Here is a 22,300-nt window from a genome sequence, read left to right as displayed (position 1 = left end):
AGACCTAAGACTCACTAATAACATTCTGCACATATTCTCAGGGGGAACTTCTCAATGTGCAGCACCCAGCGCATTAGTGCAGGCAGGAATACGCTTAAGAACGAGGAACGCCGGGGCTCGTCGCAGATAAGCTCTGATTTCATTAACATGAAGCAAGATATATTGCGCAGGGCAGGCTAAACCCTCAGGCACGTATCGGGGGAGCTTTAACCTGCCACAGTGAGAAGATGAAAACATGCATCTCCTCAGACATTTCCCTTTTTACAAACTGAACACAGGGACTCAAACATGGCATCATGCTTTGGGATTGACAGGCATGAATATACTCATCACAGGTGTGCAGCACTTGTTACTGTCAAGCCAACCTAACTTCAGCCTCCTGCTACATTTAAACCGTGGCCAGATTTAAACTTCCGTGGAGGTACAGCTGGGAGAAAAATGCAAACTGACACTAGCCACCATCCTCACAAAACACATGGCAGAGTAGGATGTGCAGGATCAGAATAGGAAATGAATTAAGGAGGGCTGTGAGTACCAAGCTGGATATGGCCTTGCATTAGGATCGATAAAACAAACTAATTGATATTCACAGGTTATCTTGCCCGATTTTCAGTGATGGTAAAAGCCAGCGTGCTCATGGGAATAATGCAAGGAGGTACATTATAACTGCTGCATTATTAAACTTCTGTGGGTAAAGTGGAATTGAAGAAGTGTATCTGTCAGAGAGAGATATACAAATATTTGACTGGAACTTCAATACGGCCCAACTTGGCCAGTCTGGCAGCACATTCACAGACATTGATCAAACAACACACAGCTGGAAAGGATGGCACCCTCAGTAGAGAGATGTGCTCCCCAACCATGGATCTGTCAAACCCTGGGATCAACTAAACTGAAGATCAGCTATTTGGAGCCATTATTTTATGTGTTTTATTAGGAATTAAACTTTGTAAGGGTGTAGGGTGGTCCCGATGTTAACAGGGAATGCTATGAAAACTATTTGAGGGATCAGCTGGATTTGGCTGGGTGGCTAATAGTTCCCCAGCAGTTTAATCAGGACCTTAGCAATTATTCACACTGCTGAGAATGCACATGGTGGCAGTAGTGATGGAGGCAGGGTGCTGTGCAACAGACTTTGAAAATAACAAAGTCTGCTGTTCATGTCAGTTCTGATCAAATGGTTTTAGGCTGGAGAACTAACTGAGTGCAGCCAGATCTCTGCTGTGTGCGGGTCGGATTAAGACTCCAACTAAGATGCACATTTGGAGTAAAGTGGCACTGCTGTGAAGCACTCACACCTTGGACTCCCAAGGGCTCCGGTTTAGTTCATCACTCATTATCATTGTTTATCATTGTAATATAATTTCCAGAGTTAAATTTCTGTGCAGTATGGTCAGTGTGTGAGGTCTGAGCTTGCATTAACTGTTTTACCAGAAAGCTCAGGCTCTAGGTTCCAGCCCATCTCTCAGGATGGACAATTTCAGTCAATACACCCGAGACAAGAGGCAAAATAAACAGAAAACATCCTCGGGAGGAGATAAGGCAGGATGAAGCTCCTTCCCTGGGATTTAAAGTAATAGAGACTTCAAGCACTTAAGGCTGCACAACCACATGGCACACTGCCTTACAAAAACATCCAGACTGCCCAATAGCCGCTCACTGAGCCCCGCCCTGATTAGTTACATGTCAAGCTTTCCAGTGTCAGCACATATGCAGTTTACAATAATTATGGTGGCAGATTTACCACTCAAACAACGGGTCCTTGATTTCAGAGGCAGACAAGAGCAGGCGTCTTTGTTGTAGCTATAACTGTCCAAGCAGATTTTTTTTTTTTTTTACAACTGATAATGTCAAAGACATATTTGATAAAGTTGATGTCCTTGTATGATTCTTGCAATTCTTTGCATTGTATCCACATGGTTGTCTGCACTTATCATAAGTCACTTTGGATATAAGCTAAATAAATGTGATAAAGTGAAAGTATGACTGTTTAATCCATACACACTTTTTGCTCTTACAACAGCCTTATAGAGAAATGTAACGCTTAACAGGCCTGCTGTGGCTTGGTATGGACAATCGTTTTTCGGGGAAGGGATTTAGTGAACGGTAAATTCCCCTAAGTCAAGAGGCAAAACAAACAGAAAACATCCTCACCCTGGAAGAGATAAGGCAGGATGAGGCCAAAGCATATTGAGAGCTGCAGAACCACATTGCACACTGCCTAACAAAAACATCCAGACCACCCAATTAAAGTGCTTAACAGACCCATATCAATAAAATGTGAAAAATGGCTGTGTACATTATTAGTAATAAAGCCAGGGAACAGCTTTGTTTTGTTTCAATTGCATTAGTTACTGTAGTTCTGTATGTGTATCACTGACCATCATGTCTCCAACTGCTACTACTATCCCAAAGAAAGCTTAGAGCTGGCGGTGTGCTCTCCAGCAGAAGCTTCAGAGCACTGCCTCTGTCACAGATGTGGTCATCAACTTCCTTCCACACTACCAAGAGTGTTATTTCATTACACATTTTAATATTGTCTGTCCAATTGTATAATAAAAATAGCATAGCTGCATAAATGGGTCTCTTCACTGGTTTGAACAATAGCTAAACAAAACAATCCTTGGTGCAAAAATGAAAGGACCAGTGTGTCGGATTTAGTGACAGCAGTGAGGATGCAGATTGCAACCAACTGAATACCCTGCACGCCTCCATTTCCAAGCATGTGGGTGAAAGTACAGTGGCTGCCAATTCCATGCAAAAAAGGTGAAATGCCCTAGAGTTTGGTTTGTCCATTCTGGGCTACTGTAGAAACATGGCAATGCAACATGGCGGACTCTGTAGAAGAGGACCCCCTCTGTAGATACACAGCTCAATCTACACTAATAAAACCATTAAAAAACGATTCTTATTTATAGGTGATTATACGCTAATGAAAACATCCCTATAAATAACAATATTCCATTTCTGCCAATAGATCCTTCTTTTACAACTAGCTTCAAGATTCAAACTATGCCAGAGATTTATTTTCTTATGACACTCAGACATTCACTATGAGGTAGAAGTGGACCTGGAATCCGTAGAGAATGGTGAAGGCCTGAGGGCTGAATACATTTGTCCATTGTGAATTTAACCTAATTTTAAAATATCCTCACTGTCAAGCATGATGCCATTCTTTTAAATAGACCTGGTTCATGGTGAAGCTTTATTGGGGTTTACTGTCTGTCTCTGCATTATAGCAGTAGCATAGCATAGTGGCAAGGGTTCAATAGACAAACCTGTTAAGTCCAGCAAAAAAACAAACAAAATCACAGGGATGCATTTGCCTTTTCATATGCGTGTTGGTACCAAAGGAGGTAGATTACAATTTCACATACAAGAGTGGATGATGGAGAGTGGGTGAAAGCTAAAAAGGTGAAGCTTGGATGTAAGGCAAAAAGCAGCTAATGCACAACACGCTGAATCACTGTATACATGTAGGCCTATATAAAGGGTTTTGTGAGAAAACAACTTCTGAGCAGTTGAAGCTAAAAAAACCCCACAATGGGGTGGTTCTAAGGACAACACATATTTGTTTATAGGTTTATGGGCAAAAGATGAGGTTTCTCTTTCTTTAAGTGCATGACATTTGGCAGGTCAAACTCTAATAAATATGAATATAAAACTGATGTCTATTCATAAACTGTCCAGAGAGGTGTGAAATAATAGCATGTGACAGGCCTGACAGCATAAGGTTGTCTCTACAGTGAACTACAAAGGGACTGAGAGGCAAGCCTGGCTGGAGCCCTCTGGATCCATGGCTTCAAAGACCACTTGTATTAATAGAATGTCACCTCGCACAAGTACTTCAGACGGATATATAAGAACAATCTTAGCCTGGAGTGTTATGTTTGCTTTAGAATCTATAATAGTATAATGTTATATTTGGCAAGAAATGATCCAATTGACAGCAGTTGATTTTTACTTAAACCAGCAAACAGTTGCAGACACAGAGCATTAAACATTAGCATTCATTCTTGTTTCTGACCAACAAATGAATGTAAGTCCAATATTTACTACTCTGTGGATCTAAACGCTTCCCTGTATTCACCAGCTAGTAGCTTACTTTGCCCGTCAGTAATTTGGTGTTAGGCAGGCAGGTAGGCTACAGCAGTTTTATAGAGCCTTTATTCCTGCTGTGTCTGGAAGTGATACTGATGACACTGGTGAAAGTGAACCAAAACAATAAAGTTTCAGGCCGTAAAAACCAAAAGAATGAGTGAATGAACTCTATGTGGGCTCATCGCTTCAAGCGACCCCTTTCACATACATGTTGTTATCTGATCCACTGTTAACATATTTATCACAGAAGCTTTAAACCTGCAATAACTTATTTTTGCACCACTCTAATTTACACATCCAGTCGTGTTTCTGACCACCTGGTGAATATAAGTCCAATATTTACTCCCCTTTTAGCTGTGTGTTTGGTCTCTACCAACACCTGAGGGTAATAACTGTGTCTGTAGGTAGCATATAGTGTTTTTTTTAGAGTTTTTTTGCTGGAATGGCTGCCTGCTGTGGTAAAAAAAACAATGTTATGAGAGCAGTTAGTGAACCAAACCAAGTTGTGGGCGGAGGGGAGCTGCAGATTCAGGTGATAATTTCTTTGTAGGTTCATCACTACGAGTGACCACTTTCACATTCTTGCAACATTGTTTTCACATTGTCACTTGATACATTATTATAAAAATATTAATTGAATGCATTGATATTAAAGAATTTAAGAAAGATTTAAGTGGTAGTATCAAAAAGACATTTCAGCTGACATCAATATGCACCATACAGAATGAAATTTTAAATTTTTCCACTAAAACGATCATCAGAATAATCTAAAGGATGCTGTAGTCACATAAGTCAAAAATGTTGATATCTTGGTCTACAGTAGCTCAGTGGTTAATCTCTTCTACGCAGATGAATAAGTGGTGGCTTTGTTTGCTGTGCCCACTCATCTTCACAGAACTAAAACCACTTACTTCAAAAAGTGGCAAAGATGCGGAAGACCTGCCCTTTTAATCACAGAGTCTATCTGCCTGTCTTCCACTGTGTCCCAGAGATGGACACTGCTTCACTCTTGTAAACACGGAAAGCCTCGGCTTGCTACGGATTCCTTGATCTCTCAGAAAGCCACTCCGGCCGAGGGTGTTAAGACATAGAGCTCTGTTTCTACTTATTACTAGTCATGGTCTCCCTCTGGCAAAACAACATGAGGGGAAACAGGGTGGAGACACCCATGGAGGGAGAGGCTGGAGGTCTAAATTAATCCCACATGTTCCCCAAGAGGAGACTTTCCAGGCAGCCTCGGCTTATTCGGCTGGTGGGAGGGTGGTGGAGTACAGCAAACTCTGAGAGCACCTCGCTGCACTTTCCCGCACTTTTCGCCCACACACTGCTGTGCACTGAATCCACATGGATCCATTTAGCTCAACTATGGCATCACAAGGCACAATTTACTTTTTTGGCAAGCGCCAGAGCTCCAGAAAGTTACTGCTTCAGAGAAACCAAAAAGGACTTTAAAATAGAAATAGAGAAAGGAACACAGTCACGAGCTGCAGTAAAACAAAATGAACTCTATTGATCCTGAGCACAAATGACACATTCAGACAACTTTAACACATTTCCAGCCTTCTTTCTTCAAGGCATATTAAATTGGTTTAATTTATGCATATTACAAAAGAGTGCACAAGCAAAACACAAGTTCAGAGCTAGGCAGAAAGAGGAAGGGACTAATTTTAGAAAGCACTGATCTTATTATGTGCTTGAAAATCATGCTAAGAACATGAAACACAATTAGATTCTTTATCCCCTGCTGTTGCAGATAAGGAGGTTTATGATTTGATTCACTTACGATAAATCATGCAATCTGCAAACATCGATCTCACCCAGTTAAGACATATGTACTTATGCAAATTAGTGGAATTTTACTGGAAATTGGCACTCTGTTGCAACCATTTAAATCCTTCCACAAAACAGGGAACACATTGTATATAGAGTAAACTGTTGCTCTTTAGTTTGACAAGCCTATTACTTGTCAAATATGATAATTACATGGAACAGCAAACCATGTACCATGTAATAACTGTGTTCATCTTGTAAAGCAGGTGACAGTAATGTTGATTTTGTTGGAAAGGACAGGGGAACTAAATCAGGAAAACTTGTATCAACCTGAAACTTGATGCAATTTAAAGTTGGCACCAGTTTGTGTTTGTGTGCCATGTACAGTAGGCAGTTGCCCTGCTCACAGATGCACAGTAGAGAGCCAGGGAAGAGGATCTGTCAGCATTATCTTAACCTAGATGTCAAGCAGTGACAGGACGGCTGGGATAGAATGAGATTAGAAGACCTGGCCTTTTATTCTCTGGGCCTCTCTCACTCATCAATACCGATGGAGACAGACTGTTCTGACTGCATGAAAGCAGCCTGTTGAACCTTGGCCCTACTTGAACCTTGATGTAGGAAGACAAGGTGGCAGTTCAGAATTACTTTTATCTTCAGTGTAAGTTTGCCTTTGTACACTGGTCACTGACTGTACTGCAGGCTGGGTCTGTCTAGGGCTGCAGGCAGGAGAGATGGCGGCCTATGCAAAGTGGCCACCGAGGTAATTTTATCATCAAGATAACAATAATAGACAAACATAGACTATTTTTCTGCAGTCTTTAAAAGGGACCTTCGTTGGACTCCTGACCCCCCCACTGAGAGCCACTACTCTACAGGACTCTACTCTCTCTGCTTTACACTGAGGAGACACAACAGCTGGACATACCTTGGCTCGACAGATATATGGCCTGTTCCCCGCCATGGCGGACAGGACTGGTTTGTGTGTGTGTGTGTGTATATCTTGGATGTATTACCTGTTTGGTAATGGTTTGCTCCAAGCCAAAAGAGTCCCATTCAGAGGTCCCTTAAGAACCACACTGTGTTAGATCAATTTGTCTGAAACTCCCATTGGATCACATCACTGCTGTCAAGATAAAAATATACTGTATGAGCCATGGAGCCCATTCAGACATGTCAAACTCCTGCATGCTAGTTCTCCTGTTGGCTCCGCTGTTTGAAACGAGACTTTGATCTTTGATAGGAGACATTTTCAGAACGTCAACAGAATCCATTCAAGATAATCTTTGAATTTTGTACAAGATGTACAGCAATGACACAACAGATCAAAGTCAATGCATGTGTAACAACTCTTAAATTCACTCCGGCTGACATTTACAAGAAGATCATTCCAAAATAGTTTTTTCTTTAGCCTATAAATGCGATGAATGTGGATGACTTTCTGAATCCATAAAACAACAATGTTATTCCAGAAATGGTTTTCTTTAATCCTACCACAGAGGCTAGCTACATGACTTATCTTATTTTTGAATGTTAAAAGCTGCACATGAGCATGCTCAAACATTTGACAATTACATCAACCTCTGAAAACTAAAAACAAGATGAGCGTACAGCAAGTCTAGTCTAGTGGCTCTATAAGGTTGTAATTAGACACAGTCGTGCAGCAGGGACCATGAAGGCCTGTACAAAATGTTACGGCAATCCATCCAATAGTGGTTGAGATATTTTAGGCTGGACCAAAGTGATCGACCGACCAACCGACAGACCAACATTTCCGCCCCTACAGCCATGCTGGAAGGATTCATTTTGATTAGGCAGTAAATTGTATAACTATGTAAAGGCAATGCCTTGAGAGTGAAGCCTTGGATTATAAAAGGAACCCTTGTACGTGCATACATACATTCTAATACACTAATGGGTAAATGAATTATTTCTTTTACATTTAAATCTATCTCATACTCATAACTGTAGTGTAGTTCCTGAGTAGTAATGTTCTACATTAGAAATGGAAACAATACAGTACTGGTGGGTTTAAATAGAAAGTACCTCAGATTGGAGCTACATGATGGTATCAAAGAAACTGAATTTCAAAGGAGCTTCTTTGCTTGATGAAATGAGGACATTGGGGGATGGGACACAACACAGGCTACAGACTATTTGCCAGTATAAATACTTCGAAGTGAATTAAGTCAGTCACTCTACATCTCTACAACGAAGGTAGAGTTTGCAAAGTAAGTGTGACCCATAGAGCAACAAACGCCAAATGTATAGGTAATACGTCAGGTTGAAGTAAAATGAACTGATCCTTTAAGGCTGTGAAGCTGCAGGGGATAGGTCTACAATGTGTGCTGATCGGGTTGGAAACATGCCTTGTGGTAAACCCTAAACCACAATACGAATGCAAATTAACCACAAACCACCACACAGACAAAAAGGTCAATTTATAAATGTGACCATATACCTCTTTCCAGTTATTATTGCCTGTCACCTTAAGTACCTTCTGAAAACAGAGGTGACACAACCCTGCACTGCACTCGTCTCCAGGCCCTCACTCCACGCTGCTGATGGACGAGGAGCTGCAGAGGAAATTACACCGTTATCTAATCATCTGACAAAGCTAGTCACACCACACGACCTGCTGCTGGTTTTACCCCCAGTGAGAAAAAAAAAATACAGCAGTTATCTCGAACAAACCACGAGACTTCACTACATGGATTTTATGAATAGGCCAAGGGAATATGTTGGCCCTGGTGAGCTTGTGCGTCTATCGGCTGCTTTTGGTCAAGATAATCACATTTTTATCCTCTGTGTGACATGGGGGCAGGATAGCTCCTTACCTAACTCAGATGAAGGGCTGAAACCCAATGCCGTGACAGTGTGTGAGGACAGAATAATAATATTTCAGTGAATGTTTCTGATGACAGGACATGTTGACGATAAATAAAAGAAGATTTATACTGAAAACTGATGAGCCTGCCTTAAGAGCTGAAATTTGCTGCTCTCGTGGGAATCATGGAATATTTTTGTAAAGGCTGATTGGAGGTTAAAGTTGTGTGAGCATGTCAAAGGGCCCTGCTCATTAGTCAGTATGCTGTGCATGAGTAGCACACCAGGGAGGTTGAGATCCTCTGGTTTCTAGATTTGATAGATGCTTGTTCATGAGCACAGGCGGATCTACAACGGCGTATTAATAACACGTCAATTGGCAATTTCCTCCTTCCGAGAAATGCTCTGCCCCGGTGACGTCTCAAACTTGGCAATATATTCTCAATCACACATTTAAATAAACAAACTAAACACAAATCCGTCCCAATGTCACACGAGCAATATTTAAAACAGGCAGCCAAGATGGGCTGGCTTTGCGCACCCAGCGTAAACAGGACGACTCTAACCAACAATTGATTTAACTACAGTCAAACACGGGGCGCCTCCAAGCCACTAACGCCACACAGGAGGAAGGCACACCGGCTCTAATGGACACTAATACCAAGCAGTGAGGCGTTAATGGTTACAAGCTTATTTACCGAAAAGCCCCTTGACAAAAAGACGACAGCAGCTCAACATACATCATCACACGCAGCATGCGGATTAGGATCAATGAACAAACATTCAATTATGCTTTTAGACCTTCAATTAATAAGACAGGGGAAACCACAATGTTACATACAGCCGAGGTGTACACAGAGGAGGGGTGGGGGGGTGGAGTGTGAGTGTGCAATTTTGGCTAACTCACATTATTCCATTTTATTTCAATTTTATTCTCTTGCACTTTAACTGTCTGTTCCTTTGGCATGAGCACTTGAAACAGTTAAGTGGCTCAGTTTTATCCTATAGCTATATGCATTCTTTGTATCAGTGTCTCTGTATTGCTTTAGATTAACGGAGGAACACTACACTTCTATACTACAAGCCTTTTTGTGAGAAAAGATTTTAAAAATCCTGTGCTGTGGAAATGTGGCCACCTGTTTCCCACATATTTCACAGTAAAACAGAGGTTCTATATAATTAACCCTGTAAACCACTGAACCATTTAAGGAAACCATATAGTACCAAGATGTAGAACCAAAGAGGTTAAATATAGGAGCACTTGTTTTAACAGTGCATCATGATTAACGGTCATCCCTCTTTCCTATATTTCAACAACTCTGCACTCTTTCAACCAAGAATCGGAAATACCTTTAAAAATCTCTACATGAACCTTTGAGTGGAGCACAAACGCAAAACAATGCATGCAGTAGGAGCTGAATGAAGTCTGATTCAGTGGATTTACGGTGAAAAGGAGGAAACAGATGTGGAAGCTGAAGATTAGATTCCTGTCAGGCCTGCTCTCATGTGCAGCTCTGCTCTCAGCATGGTGATATGCTGGCTCCAACTGCCACCACTGAGTACCTCTCTCATAATTCACATCCACACAGAAAAAACTGCTGAACGCAGGTCTTGTCCAGATGATCAATTGATAGTTCCCACACATCTATCCATGCATGCTCTAAAGTATGGACTATTAGGCTTAGCAACAAATGACAACGGCCAGCCTTGCCGCTCTGTTTCCTCAACAAGTTATTCATTTGGCACATGGTCAAGGCCAGTGATGAAGCCATTCTAAGGAATTACTGAAAGGTAAAAAACCTTCTCCATTGCAACCAAACAGAGCTGGAACAAATTTAGACATAGCAAGGGGTCTAAGCTACTGCATAATAGAATCTCACTATATACCCAGATAAGGCCGGGATAATATTATGATGGCTAAACCATGACTAAAAGCTTAATTTATCATCTGTATTTTTTGTGATGGGTTGTGGTGAAGATATAAATAATTCTGTTCTAATGTGTTCTAATTCAATCTCTGTGGGAAACACAAACTGTCAGGCGTCAGTAAGCCAAACACAGAGACACACCATGGACAGTGTGTGTGGGAGCCAGTGCTGGCCCCAAATCTCATCCTCCATTGCCCATATGACACCAAGTGGCCTGCTGGCAACAGTGAGACCTTTAACACACTCTGGCCTTGGAATATAAAAAGATGTGTGTGCCTGGCATGAGTGTATATGAGGGTCTAGTAGTTTTAACCCTTGCCTGTCTTATGTTTGTGAATGTCGGTGACATAGAAATGTAGAATTTTTAAAAACCTTTGCACTTGTTATATGTAATTCTGCTTAAGACAGTTTAGATGAAGGTATACCACTGTTCTGTGGCCTGCACTGTAAATGTGTAGCGTTGCACTCAGGCCAAAGACAAGGCTAGACTGGGTTCAACATAATGGACTCAATGTGTGTTTGAGAATGAGGAGGCATGGCCTAGTTCACAGCTCCCCAGGGGGTTCCATTATATGTGACTCAATCCCCTGGACCTTTTACTGGCAAATGAAGGAGCAACAGAGTAAAGACTTAATCCTTACCCTTGAACCATCTGCCGGGGGATGATCCTTAATGTGTGAATTGAAGTGAACCCCAACACAAGAGGCATCAATATTATTTTTCAAAAACCGCTAGGCAGCAAAGATTCTGACTGCTATGAGTGAACAATATATCTGAAATGCAGATCTCTTATTAAATCACAGCGTATTTGTTCTAAATGAAGACTTGTAAATCAGGCCATTTGTTTATGCAAAGCCCTAGACAGTGCACCAAGGAGTGCTGGGGATTTTTTAAAGCTACAATCCAACCTGTCGACACAACCCACAAACACCATATGTTTCCTTCAGTCTCAGTCATTGACCTGAGACTGAGAGTGCAAAACCACTCAGGGTGCAGCTAAAGCATTTTCCATGTCTTCCTGCATTTGTCCGGGTGGGACAAATCTTGTTCATACAAGTCAAGAACACACTGAATCACACTTTTGCATCCATTACAGATCTAGTGTCAACAAGCAATAAATGATTTAAATGGTACACACAACCCTACATCCACTACAGCTATTACCTGGAGACACATCAAGTAAAAATGTATTTATAATTATAGAAATAGCTTATAAAGCAAACACATCCATCATGTTCCCATCAGCCACAGTGACACAAGGTCTTTAAAACAATGTAAAACCCTTCACAATGGAGGGAGAACAATCACATTATTCTTTGGTAGACAAAATGACTGTGCACAGGGTAAAGGTTTGAGGATCCATCCCTACAGTCCTTAGCAATAGATGAGAATATGTGGCGATGAAGATCAGACCAGAGACATCACTGTGTCTGCTGTTATCTCCCTTCCTACAATGCTCCTAATTCATCAGATGGAAGGGCCTGGGATGAAAGCCGTCCCACGTGAGAGGGGTCCTTGGCATGACTGTGATGCTGGCTATGTGACTATGTAATGAACCTGATTGCTGGTGTGGATGAACCACAGTCACCTGCATGTCAGAACAGACATTCACTTGAACTGAATTAATACCTGCTTCTGAGAGTGCAAGGACCAGCTGGCCTCGGTCACAGGTTGTCCATAATTCTCATTTTCCTCCAAAGGGAAAACCTAAATGACTGCATAGACATTAGGTGAGACACGGTGGCTCTGTAGACCTAGCTGGGGCTTCACTCTGGGAGCCTCAAGCCTAGAATGATTGTAATGCTTCTGGATAGGTTGTGTGACACTGTAACTGTCCCAACGGAGTGTGCATGAGTCAAACACAACAACAGCCTGCTGGGCCAGCGCAACCATTTTAATTGTACCAACTACTGCCTGCGGCATTTCTTCAATGGAAAGTGAGTATCTGCGGCCTAAGATGTGTTCTCCTGCAGGATCATAGCGCTGTTCAACTTGCCCGGCTTATTGGAAGTTTGCCTTGCAGGTATAATGGCTGAATGGTCTGTCTCAGGCTGCCCATGAAAGCAGCATATAAAGCTGCTTTTTGCAAACCCATTTCAAAACCGCTGCGAGATCCCCCGTTGGGATAGATACACTCTAGATACACTTATTCTACCTAAGTGACTGAATCCACCCATGCAAACTTCGAGCTGCAAATCCACTCCTGCCTGTGCAATGTGGAGCCACACAGTGTATTTAAACCCCGGCGTGCAACGAATGAGAACAAGAAGCGATGCAAACTTACGTGAAAACGAAAAATAAAGTGGTCGATCCCACAAGGAGTGTGGCAGCAGTGGACACTGGGATGTATTTGGTGGGTTTAAATCTCTTTCCAGCGCTGTTGGGCATTCTGTAATTTCCACATTCCTCAATTATTTATTCCGATTGGAGTCGCATGTAGAAAAGGGATCCGGTATGCAGTATACAGGCCTTTCTATGGCTATTAAAGGTACAACCAGTCCGTGTTTGCTATCGCTGAAGCCGCATAGATCCTCGGACAGAGAGGCAGGAATACACCGAGCTCTCTGAAAGCCTGGAAATCCCACCCTTACAATCCAGCCCACTGCTGAGGTCACTGAACCGCTCGAAAAGGTGGAGCCTCTGTGTGCAAACCCCGCAAGCGTCTTCATGAGAGAATGATCGGACCTGATCAGCATGCATGTCGTCGGAAGACACAGTCACTCTGCACTTGTTTTATCTTAACCGGAGTTTCCGCGAATATAAAAAAAATATCTACCTCTCTCCCAAATGCTCTCAGGCTCTAACTATTACTGTATATTCAATTAATTTAATATCAAAAAGTGTCCCGAAGTTTAAGAGGAGTTAAGTATAGCTGTCCAATGGTCTGGAAGCTGCACTGCAGTGTGAGTGCAACACCAAACTTCATTTGCAATCTGGCGGTTTATTGTTGCTTTGTTTACCTACACGCGTACACACAAGGTCAAGCAAGGTATGATAGGTTTTTACAAAGAGTCGACGTCCACTCTTAAATTCGGTGTGGTTATTGTATACCAAGGGGCATCTATAAAATAACATTACCCATTACGTCCACAGCCCTCTATCACCAAAATAAACGATGGAAGAAGCCGGGAATGTGTGATGCTTTGTGCGGGTTATAATTGTAAACCAGTGTCTCCGGAGCTCAAACAGAATTAGCCCCGCTTAAACGTTACATGTTGAATGGAGCTTACGGTGCCGCTCACAGAGAGCGGAGAGGAATCAGGGCTGCTGCTGTGGATTCAGGGATTAGAGCGCCCTCATGTGGCACATGTCGGGGTTTCTGCGAATTGAAAATGCCAAAGTGTTTTGGCTGGGGCGAGCCACCGTAATGTTTGTGGGAAACTGTCTAGATTAGCTTGCTATCTGTTGTGCCGGGCTGTATTTTTAGTTTCTGGGCAAGAGCCGCCGCCTGTTAGATATTTATACCACAAAAGCCGTATTTTGTTTCTCTTGCTGGAGTTGGAGTTGACACTCAAACGCCATTTTTGGCGAAATAAATCCATTTATTTGTGAGGAGGACGGCGTTACACCTTGTTCACGGTAAACCAGTTAAGCTGAGCTAATTAGCTAGCAGTAGTTCGCTTGTTCGGCGTCTCGCAGGATGTCGTACAGGAAGACTTTGAAACTTATTTGCGGGTTCGCTGGAGGCTCGGCCGTCCTCGTGTTCGCGGCCGCGGCCGCCGACTCCCGCGGATACTTCGGTGAGCAGCGCGGAGAGGCGGCCAGGCGGTGGTCCAGATTCACCGTCCTTCAAGCTGCGCAGCCGGCGTGGACACCTGCCAGCCACACACCAGCCCCGACTGGACACTCGTGGGACTTCAACTGGGATAAGTAAGCCCCTCTGCACGCGTTGTCTCGTATTGTTTGGTTATTAAACGGAGCTAACCTAGTACTGTTACTTTACCTCCATTTTCCTCCTGCCACTTTTATATGGGTTGAACGCCACGTCACATCTCTGTCAAACATACAGCGATTTAATAATACACTACACTGAAGTATTTGGATCCATGCCCAATCCAAGAGTTTACAAGTCAGTCAGCAACAAGTACAGTTTTTAAAACTGAGTCTAGCTGTGTGGAAGTTCCTCACACTATCATACTGATAAATATCTTAAATCCTAGTTGTGTTAACCTAGTTTTCCATCCCTCAACTTAACCATGTGAGACAAAGCCACTTCTAATCTCAAGATCACCTCGTCTTAACTCTGTTCAGGAGAGACCCGTCTACACTGACCAATGGGAAGAAGAAAGAGACTGCAACTGAAGACCCCAGCTCGGAGCAGGACAACGGCAAACCAAAAGCTACCCGCAACATCCTCCTCATCAGACACTCCCAGTACAACCTGAGTGGGACCAGCGACAAGGACAGGATCCTCACTCCATTAGGTCCTTATTTGGCCTTATGTCACCTGGAAAGTGGACCAGGCAGCAGTCTGGAGAGGCATTTCACTCATTTGTTCTGATGACCTTTGCGTCTGCATTTACAGGCCGGGAGCAGGCTGAGTTGACGGGCAGGCGGTTGGCAGCGTTGGGGCTGAAGTATGATGTTCTGGTCCACTCCAGCATGGCCAGGGCTACAGAGACGGCACATATCATCAGCAAACATCTCCCAGGTAGTGGATAGAAGTGTATTTCTGTCGCCCAAAGCACTGTTTCAGTTTATGGGTTTTCGTCGGATTCATTTTATATGAACAATATCGGTAAAAGAGAACCAGCTGAAACTGAGGTTGAAAGTACTGGTGTAGTCTTGTTTTTCAGCTCCAGTGTGTACTAGATGACAGCTGTATATCCACATCCTTCATATATTTTGTTGTATGTGGTTGTCCTGAAGTGGTTTTTGGTTTCTCACATTGATGCACTTTTTTTCCAATAGTCTTTTTTTTTTTAGTTCTGGTTCGCTAATTTTGAGTTGCTATGGATACTTGGTGTAAAATAGTTTGAGTGGACAAATTACGCCGACGATTACAAAATAATAATGTACCTGTGTAATTTATGCCAGCATATATGCTACTTCAAATATCTGTGTTTGGCACCTTAATAGTCCAACATTTAATTACAATGTTTCCACAATGCTGTAAATGATACATTTTCATTCTGACATACATATCTGCTTGACACATACATAACACCATAAGATACATTGGCTAATCATATTCTTTCTCTTTTTTGTATTCTGTTAATTTGTTTCTGTTTAGCGAGCTTAGACTAGCACATCACCAGTTAAAGCTGGTGTAGAAATGCTGAACATCACAAATGCATATTGAAATCTTTTCCCTGCGCCTTAAATGTCCTACGGGTCCAGGAGTGGAGCTGTTGAGCTGTGATTTGCTGAGAGAGGGCGCACCTATTGAACCAGTTCCACCTGTCACTCACTGGAAGCCCGATGCTGTGGTGAGGCAAAGCTACGCCCACTCTACCTGTAGAGTGGGCTGTAAGCATGATGGATTTCCTATATTTTCATATCCTCGTTCGGGTCACTTTCTGCTGTCTGTGTGTGTGCAGGTGTCCTGTCAAGTGCGTGTTAAGGCTTAAAGCTGCAGAAATCTGCCAATACATCAGTGCACTGCCACAGGAATGGCTCATAGCAAGAGTTACTTTCCAAAATGCCAACATTTAAAAGAGTCTGGCAGCTTTTTATTTTAGTGTATTTGTTTAAATGGGCATTTTGCCATTGTTATATAATCCGTTGGTGAATGTTATTTTTATTATTGAGGACATGAAGGCTTTGGTTTACCCAACTGCAAAATTCTACTCCAATGATCTCTCTAGCCATGCAGGTAGTTTTCGGTTTTCTTCACCCCTTTTGAAAACTGTTTCACAAATAAATATTCAGCCTTTCCAGATTCACTTCCCTTGTTCCTTTTACTGAGAAGTGGTTACAAAGAAAACTGACAGTGAGGTCTGTGGATTACCCAGAGTAACCAAGACGCTGTCTCTACAAAAATGCATTGTGTTGAGTTTGTATCTTGAACAGTTTAGAAAATGGTAGCTCCATGACCTTTGCTTTATTGCATGAAAACAGAATTATTAATGGAACAATCCTATGAACAACCCATGTAAACATTTTATTCAGTAATGCCTTACTCTAAAAACCAATTTATTATTCACTAATGTGAATGTAACCACTAATACTGCCTAAAGAGAGCAGTGCAGCAGTGCTGATTCAGCCTTTAGCAGAAGTAACGTTTTCCATATAGTTGGCCTCATTTTGGAATGAAACTCTTCATACATTCCCTACAATGCACAGCAGCATCATGTATTGACTCTGTACTGACTGAGGGGTTCCAACAGAACCCTTTCATGTGACAATGGTGGCTTTCAACCTCTCTACCATCCTCCAGCAGTACCACGAAGACGGAGCGCGTATTGAAGCAGCCTTCCGCCGCTACATCCACCGGGCCGACCCCAAGCAGAAGGAGGACAGCTACGAGATCATCGTGTGTCATGCCAATGTCATCCGTTATTTTGTCTGCAGGTTTGTGTCGCCGGCGGTCTCGGTGGTCACGGCTCAGCCCGAGGCTACAGTGTGGCTTTCTCGCTTTGCAAAACCATTGTGTTTAAATTATGTGTCAATTTTTCTTTTATTTAATATGTGCTTCACTTGTGTCATTGTGCTTGTAACAGAATCCTTAAATGAAAATCCTTGTTTAATTTAAATATTGTAGCTGCTACATACATATGCATTTCTTGGTGACTGCTTGTCCTTTTCTGGTTAAAAGGGACGTTTAGTTAAGGGTTTTAAATACTCCGTGCTACTATTTACAAGACGGTGTCCCACACAAATGAAATTATTAGTTTATTAAGTGCCACGTAAAATAGATCCAGTATTCAGATGCTCATTCTTAGCTGCTCATAAGTTGCTTTTGTTCTCTCAGGGCTCTGCAGTTCCCTCCAGAGGGCTGGTTGCGGATGGGCTTGAACAACGGCAGCATCACGTGGCTCACCATCCGCCCTAGCGGCAGGGTGGCCCTCAGAACTCTGGGAGACTCGGGATTCATGCCCCCGGACAAACTAACACGGACCTGATGGCACACCATATCGCAGGTTTCTGGGACTCTTGGTGCCCAGTCATTTGGTCGCAGGGTCAAAGCTCAGTTTTCTCCTTAAGTGTCTTGAAAATTACTGTTGTTATTACTTTGTAATTGAACTACCATCATGTAATGAGAGACTCTGTGGTTACGTTTACGTCTGTGCCATAGAACGCCAGCAGAAGTGTTTAACAGCTGCATAGCAACTCCTCCTGAATGTAACAGGATTTTTACACGTGATTTTTAAACCAAAATAAAGTTGTATTTGTATAGCTGTTGTAAATGCAACTCTTGCTCTCAGCTTTACATGTCATTACAGTATGCTGAAGTGAGGTTTATGTGTTGTATGGTGCAGCTATAGTAAATAAAAGAAAATGACTGCCTCAGTTTTTGTCAACATTTTTTTTCCTTAAAATAAATTGAAAAAGCCCATGGACACATCGGCAGCAAAGTAGGAGTGATGTTTTTATTGATTAATTGAAAGCAAATGAGGTCTAGACATACAGAAAGAATTCACCATGAAAGTTATTTTTTTAATAAAGCACAGAATGCTGAAAGCACAAGAAGCATGTTTTAAGTTTTTTAGGTGCATTTTTGCAAAGTTCCACATTCATAAACATTCAGAGACCAGAATTAGATCTGTTGTCACCTGAGAGCACAAAGATGACAATACAATCTTCTCAGTGAAGTAGTTTGTGCTCTCGCATAAAGGTTTAGTTCACAAAAAAATTACATTCAGAACACTGGTTTCTCTCAAGTAGAGTGGCAATCTGAATATTCAAAAGGATTGGCTATTTTTGTCATAGACATAGCTGATAAACTCTCATACAGCAGTGACTCTAACCCAAAGTTGTAAATAATTTGGATACAGCAGGTTTGTGCTAATTCCACCATGTTCTGGAGGACTGCAAGAACCTGCCATGTGTACATGAGTTTACTTTAAGCCAGTCTGAACTACCTTCGAGATTCATGACATAACTTTGGGCATTAAAGCTCTATTAAGTGCTAGTTTTGAAATTAACACTGAATCAAACTACTTGTAATGTGAAAAGGGTCTAAGTACTGCTGATCCCACTGGGAATTAACGCCCAACTCCATCTACCTAGATACTCAGTTGGGTTCCCTGTATGTGTAAGGCATGTTTTTGTTAACAAGATGGTCATAATAAGCTCATAATTATATCAGGGTTCTGTTCCCCTTGAGTTAGTTTCGGAGTCTTTCTGCCCCCTAGTGGTTGAAAATCACTTACTACAGCTTTAAGGTGGTCCCAGACCGGGCAATTTTAAGGTTTAGACCAGGCAAGACAAATTTGAAATTACACTTTACTGATTGGTGTTTTGTCATTCATACTCGCACTGTTGGAGATGCTTGTGAATGAATGATATTTCAGAGAAAAAATAAAAATTGCACAGTCTAAGGCCACAGGTAGTGGCAGAAAGGAAAAGTCAAGACATGTCCAGGAACCACCGAGAAAAGATGGAAAATGTATGCATTTATTAAAGAACAAAATAAAAAAACATGGAAGATCTCAGTCTTATCAGTTTTTCCCATGTTTGCCATAATCATCTGTGACCAATGCAGCCAGTGAGGTCGCCATTTCCAGATATTTCATGTATGAACTAGAGAGAGTGTCCAAACTGACAGAAACTGGTCCATCACTTCAGAAAATTAAGGCAATTCCTGAACTGAGGAAAACATAGGAAATGGCAGTCGGTTTTAACACCATTAATAAAAACATTTAAATTTTGTGCTACTGACCAACATACAAAAAATAACTTTTAAAATATTGACATTTTACTTTTTTTTAAGAACATCTTCAGTGAGAGAATCCTATTGAGGATTCCACACTATGGTTTTAGTGATGAACTAACTTTGGGGAGTGCGACTTGTATTCACGATATTCAAAAAAGTTGACTCAGGCTATGATACAGGTGCTTCACACTTGCCACAAATAACATTACCGTCAATTCAACATGGTCCACACCCATACAGTACATACATTATCAAGGTTTCTTTTTTTCCTTTTTAAAGTCTTGAGTGTACATCACAACCCAACGTGATGAGAATTTCTGTATTACATAGGAGTAGTACCATACATCATTAATACAAATCTTCCAGACACTTGTGCATATTTCTGTTAGGTATGTGGTTTCTGAGCTCTGGTGTAGCCACCTTGGTGCAGCTGGGTTTGTAGTGGGAAGGAGAGGGTGGGATCTTGGCGAGGGTATGGCCATAAGTGATGGGAGGCGGGAGAGCCGTGGGCAGTTAGATTGGTGGCTCGTTCAAGTGCTTGAGGCGGATGCGCTGGATGTAGCTAGCATTGGCAGGGCTGTAACGGCTGGGGCTGAAGTCCGGTGAGGCGGCGTGCCGGGCGGGACTGAAGCGACCGGTGGGAGACATCAGGCCGCTGACTGGAGAGACCGGAGTCTGATGCTGCATCCTGAGTCGTGGTTTTACCACTGCCGGGCTGGGCCAGCTAGATGACACACGTTAACACCAGTCAGCGATTACATTTACAGTATTGCTCTTTTGGTACTAATACTGAAAGGAAAAGTGAGTACAGTTATAGCACAAAATGAACAGTCTATATAGGGTTGAGATGGTTGTTTATCAACTCCAGTGAATGAACAATTACAGTACCTGGTGCTGATTCAGGCTCTTTCAGATTTATTGCCTTATTGACTTTCATATGTAAAAGGTGACAAAACATGACAAAAGTCATAGAACGCTGATGCTGGTGCTGATGATAGCACTGACATTTTTTCACCTAGAGCCTCTTCCATTTTTTGATTTTGTCTGCATGCATCACTACTTTGTGAAAAGCCTGAAGAGCACAAACTTTCACAATGGCTGGCACCTCACTACTAATTCCTAAAAATGTCTTGTGACTAGAGTATTACAATCTATAACAAGTGACTGAAGTACGAAGTATCGGGTGGTCAGTATCGTCCACCTATAGTCACCATTTCAGATGGCTGGCCAGAGAAGTCATTTCAGTGTGGTGTAGGAAGACTATTAACAACCTTGGTACAGACAAACTGATTACCGTTTCAAAGCTTTTACGTTTTAACACAGGAATATTTGAGAGACAATAACTGTGTGCATGAAGCATACAGTACATCTACCATGAGTGTATCTAGAAAACTTTACACATGAAAATGTAGTCTATAATATCATGGTCTAGCAACAGAGGCCATGCATTTCTCTGACAAAATGAACTCTGAAGCTGAATTGTTTCCCCACACAATAAATAAGTATTACAGTACTTAACCTTTAATCGGATTTAATCAGCCACTGAGAACCTCTCTTTTTAGACTAGGACAGCATTAGAAACAGAGTAAAATCAGTAGACCATCTATAGAAAATAATATGCATTGCAATAAAATGCCTACTAACCTCTGCATGTCTGATCCAGAGTATGACTTCATTGTGCTCTTCCACTTCTGAATGCTGGGATACTTCTGGGGGTCGACGTCTATGCCTTCTATTGCTGACCAGACCTCTCTGTCCAACTTGCTTGGTGAATCCCTGTAAAAACACACAAGATGAATATACTGTATTACCATGATTGTAAGTCTTGTAAGGTTTGGGGGATCATCAAACCTTTTTGTATCTGGCTGCCTGTCACATTTCAATAATAGCAGTTAAGAGCAGATTTGTCTGTTGCAGTTTGTTTTACATTCAAAGTTGGAACCTCCTCACCAGCCCCCTTGGATGCTTAAGATCTGGAATCTGGTCGTTTTTAGTCCCCACCCAGGTTATTATTGGCTGTGGGCCACACTGCCACTACCTACCACTGCACACAGGCTGACGCCCAGAAAAGTCCCAGACACAGCAAAAGTACGGGTCTCTGCAGACACCACCACACACTACTAGTGGGTGACGAAGGGGATTATTTGGATTGGTTTTGAGTCTATACAGTTTTTTTTTCCTTTTGGAAAATCGTACTCAGTCTGCCTTTAAATTGCTTTTTGTAAACTGATTAAGCATTTGTCAACTAGTATTACAGTATACTTGTCCGGACCCCTGAAATATTAGACAAGACTTGCTGCTTCTTTCTAATTAGAATATCAAGTGTAAAGATTGTGACTCATCATCATCATTATCTTGTAAAATATTATCTGGGACGTTTTCTGTTTGAGTAGCTTCAAGTTCCTTCAACAGGTAAGACAACCCCATTATGCCCTTTGCAAAGAAACCAGTGTGACTCACCCTTCAATGAAAAGTCCTCTTCTAATGTGCGGTGGGGTCCTGGGTAGGAACTCATTGGAGTTATCTAAGGACTTATAGGAGGACCCAGAGGATCCTGAGCTGCTCAGGTCCCTGCCCCCGTGGTCCCATGACTTGGACCTAGCACAGAAGTTGCGCCCCCCTGATACTGACCCCCTAGTCCTGCCCAGCACCTCCAGACTCTCCTCTGCTTCAAAATACTCCTCTGAGCTGCCACTGCTGCGCCTCTCCTCCGTCTCTCCTCCTCCCTCTGTTCTCCAGCCTGGCCCCTCCACGGTCTCACTGTCCTGACTGCTGTGACCAAGAGACAGACGGTTCAGCCCAGAGCTAAGGTCTGTGGCCGAGGAGGAGTCCCGGACATCCCTGTGGCGGCTCCCGC

General features: G+C 42.3%; 3 protein-coding genes across 8 annotated transcripts in view; 1 reads left to right on the top strand and 2 right to left on the bottom strand.

The window, feature by feature from the left end:
* Positions 1–13,226, bottom strand: part of zdhhc8b (zinc finger DHHC-type palmitoyltransferase 8b) — a 62,177-nt gene extending 48,951 nt beyond the window's left edge. Inside the window, exon 1 of the mRNA XM_035658156.1 lies at positions 12,910–13,226. Coding sequence (XP_035514049.1) covers positions 12,910–13,013 — 104 coding nt within the window. The 5' untranslated portion in view covers positions 13,014–13,226. The remainder of the gene's footprint in view (positions 1–12,909) is intronic.
* A 755-nt stretch (positions 13,227–13,981) lies between these two features.
* pgam5 (PGAM family member 5, serine/threonine protein phosphatase, mitochondrial) lies at positions 13,982–18,077 on the top strand. 4 transcript variants are annotated; one of them, XM_035658159.1, is made up of 6 exons: positions 13,982–14,495; positions 14,877–15,049; positions 15,151–15,276; positions 15,966–16,054; positions 17,005–17,138; positions 17,539–18,077. In XM_035658159.1, the coding sequence occupies exons 1-6, from the start codon at positions 14,266–14,268 to the stop codon at positions 17,687–17,689; spliced, it is 903 nt and encodes a 300-aa protein (XP_035514052.1). In that variant the 5' UTR covers positions 13,982–14,265; the 3' UTR covers positions 17,690–18,077. The 4 variants fall into 4 exon arrangements, with proteins under 4 accessions (XP_035514052.1, XP_035514053.1, XP_035514051.1 ...); XM_035658160.1 differs by having other exon boundaries at positions 13,983–14,495; positions 17,008–17,138; XM_035658158.1 differs by having other exon boundaries at positions 13,983–14,495; positions 15,960–16,054; positions 17,008–17,138.
* Positions 18,078–18,139: 62 nt separating this feature from the next.
* Positions 18,140–22,300, bottom strand: part of ankle2 (ankyrin repeat and LEM domain containing 2) — a 15,656-nt gene continuing 11,495 nt past the window's right edge. For all 3 annotated transcript variants that reach the window (XM_035658153.1, XM_035658152.1, XM_035658154.1), the window contains exons 12-14: positions 21,904–22,284; positions 21,088–21,219; positions 18,140–20,167 (exon numbers count right to left, since the gene is read on the bottom strand). In XM_035658153.1, coding sequence (XP_035514046.1) covers positions 19,957–20,167; positions 21,088–21,219; positions 21,904–22,284 — 724 coding nt within the window. In that variant the 3' untranslated portion in view covers positions 18,140–19,956. The remainder of the gene's footprint in view (positions 20,168–21,087; positions 21,220–21,903; positions 22,285–22,300) is intronic.

This window comes from Morone saxatilis, unplaced genomic scaffold, assembly GCF_004916995.1.
Source record: "Morone saxatilis isolate NCDOM2014 unplaced genomic scaffold, NCSU_SB_2.0 Contig16, whole genome shotgun sequence".
Taxonomy (NCBI): Eukaryota; Metazoa; Chordata; class Actinopteri; family Moronidae; genus Morone; species Morone saxatilis.
This window is presented reverse-complemented; position numbering and strand designations above follow the sequence as displayed.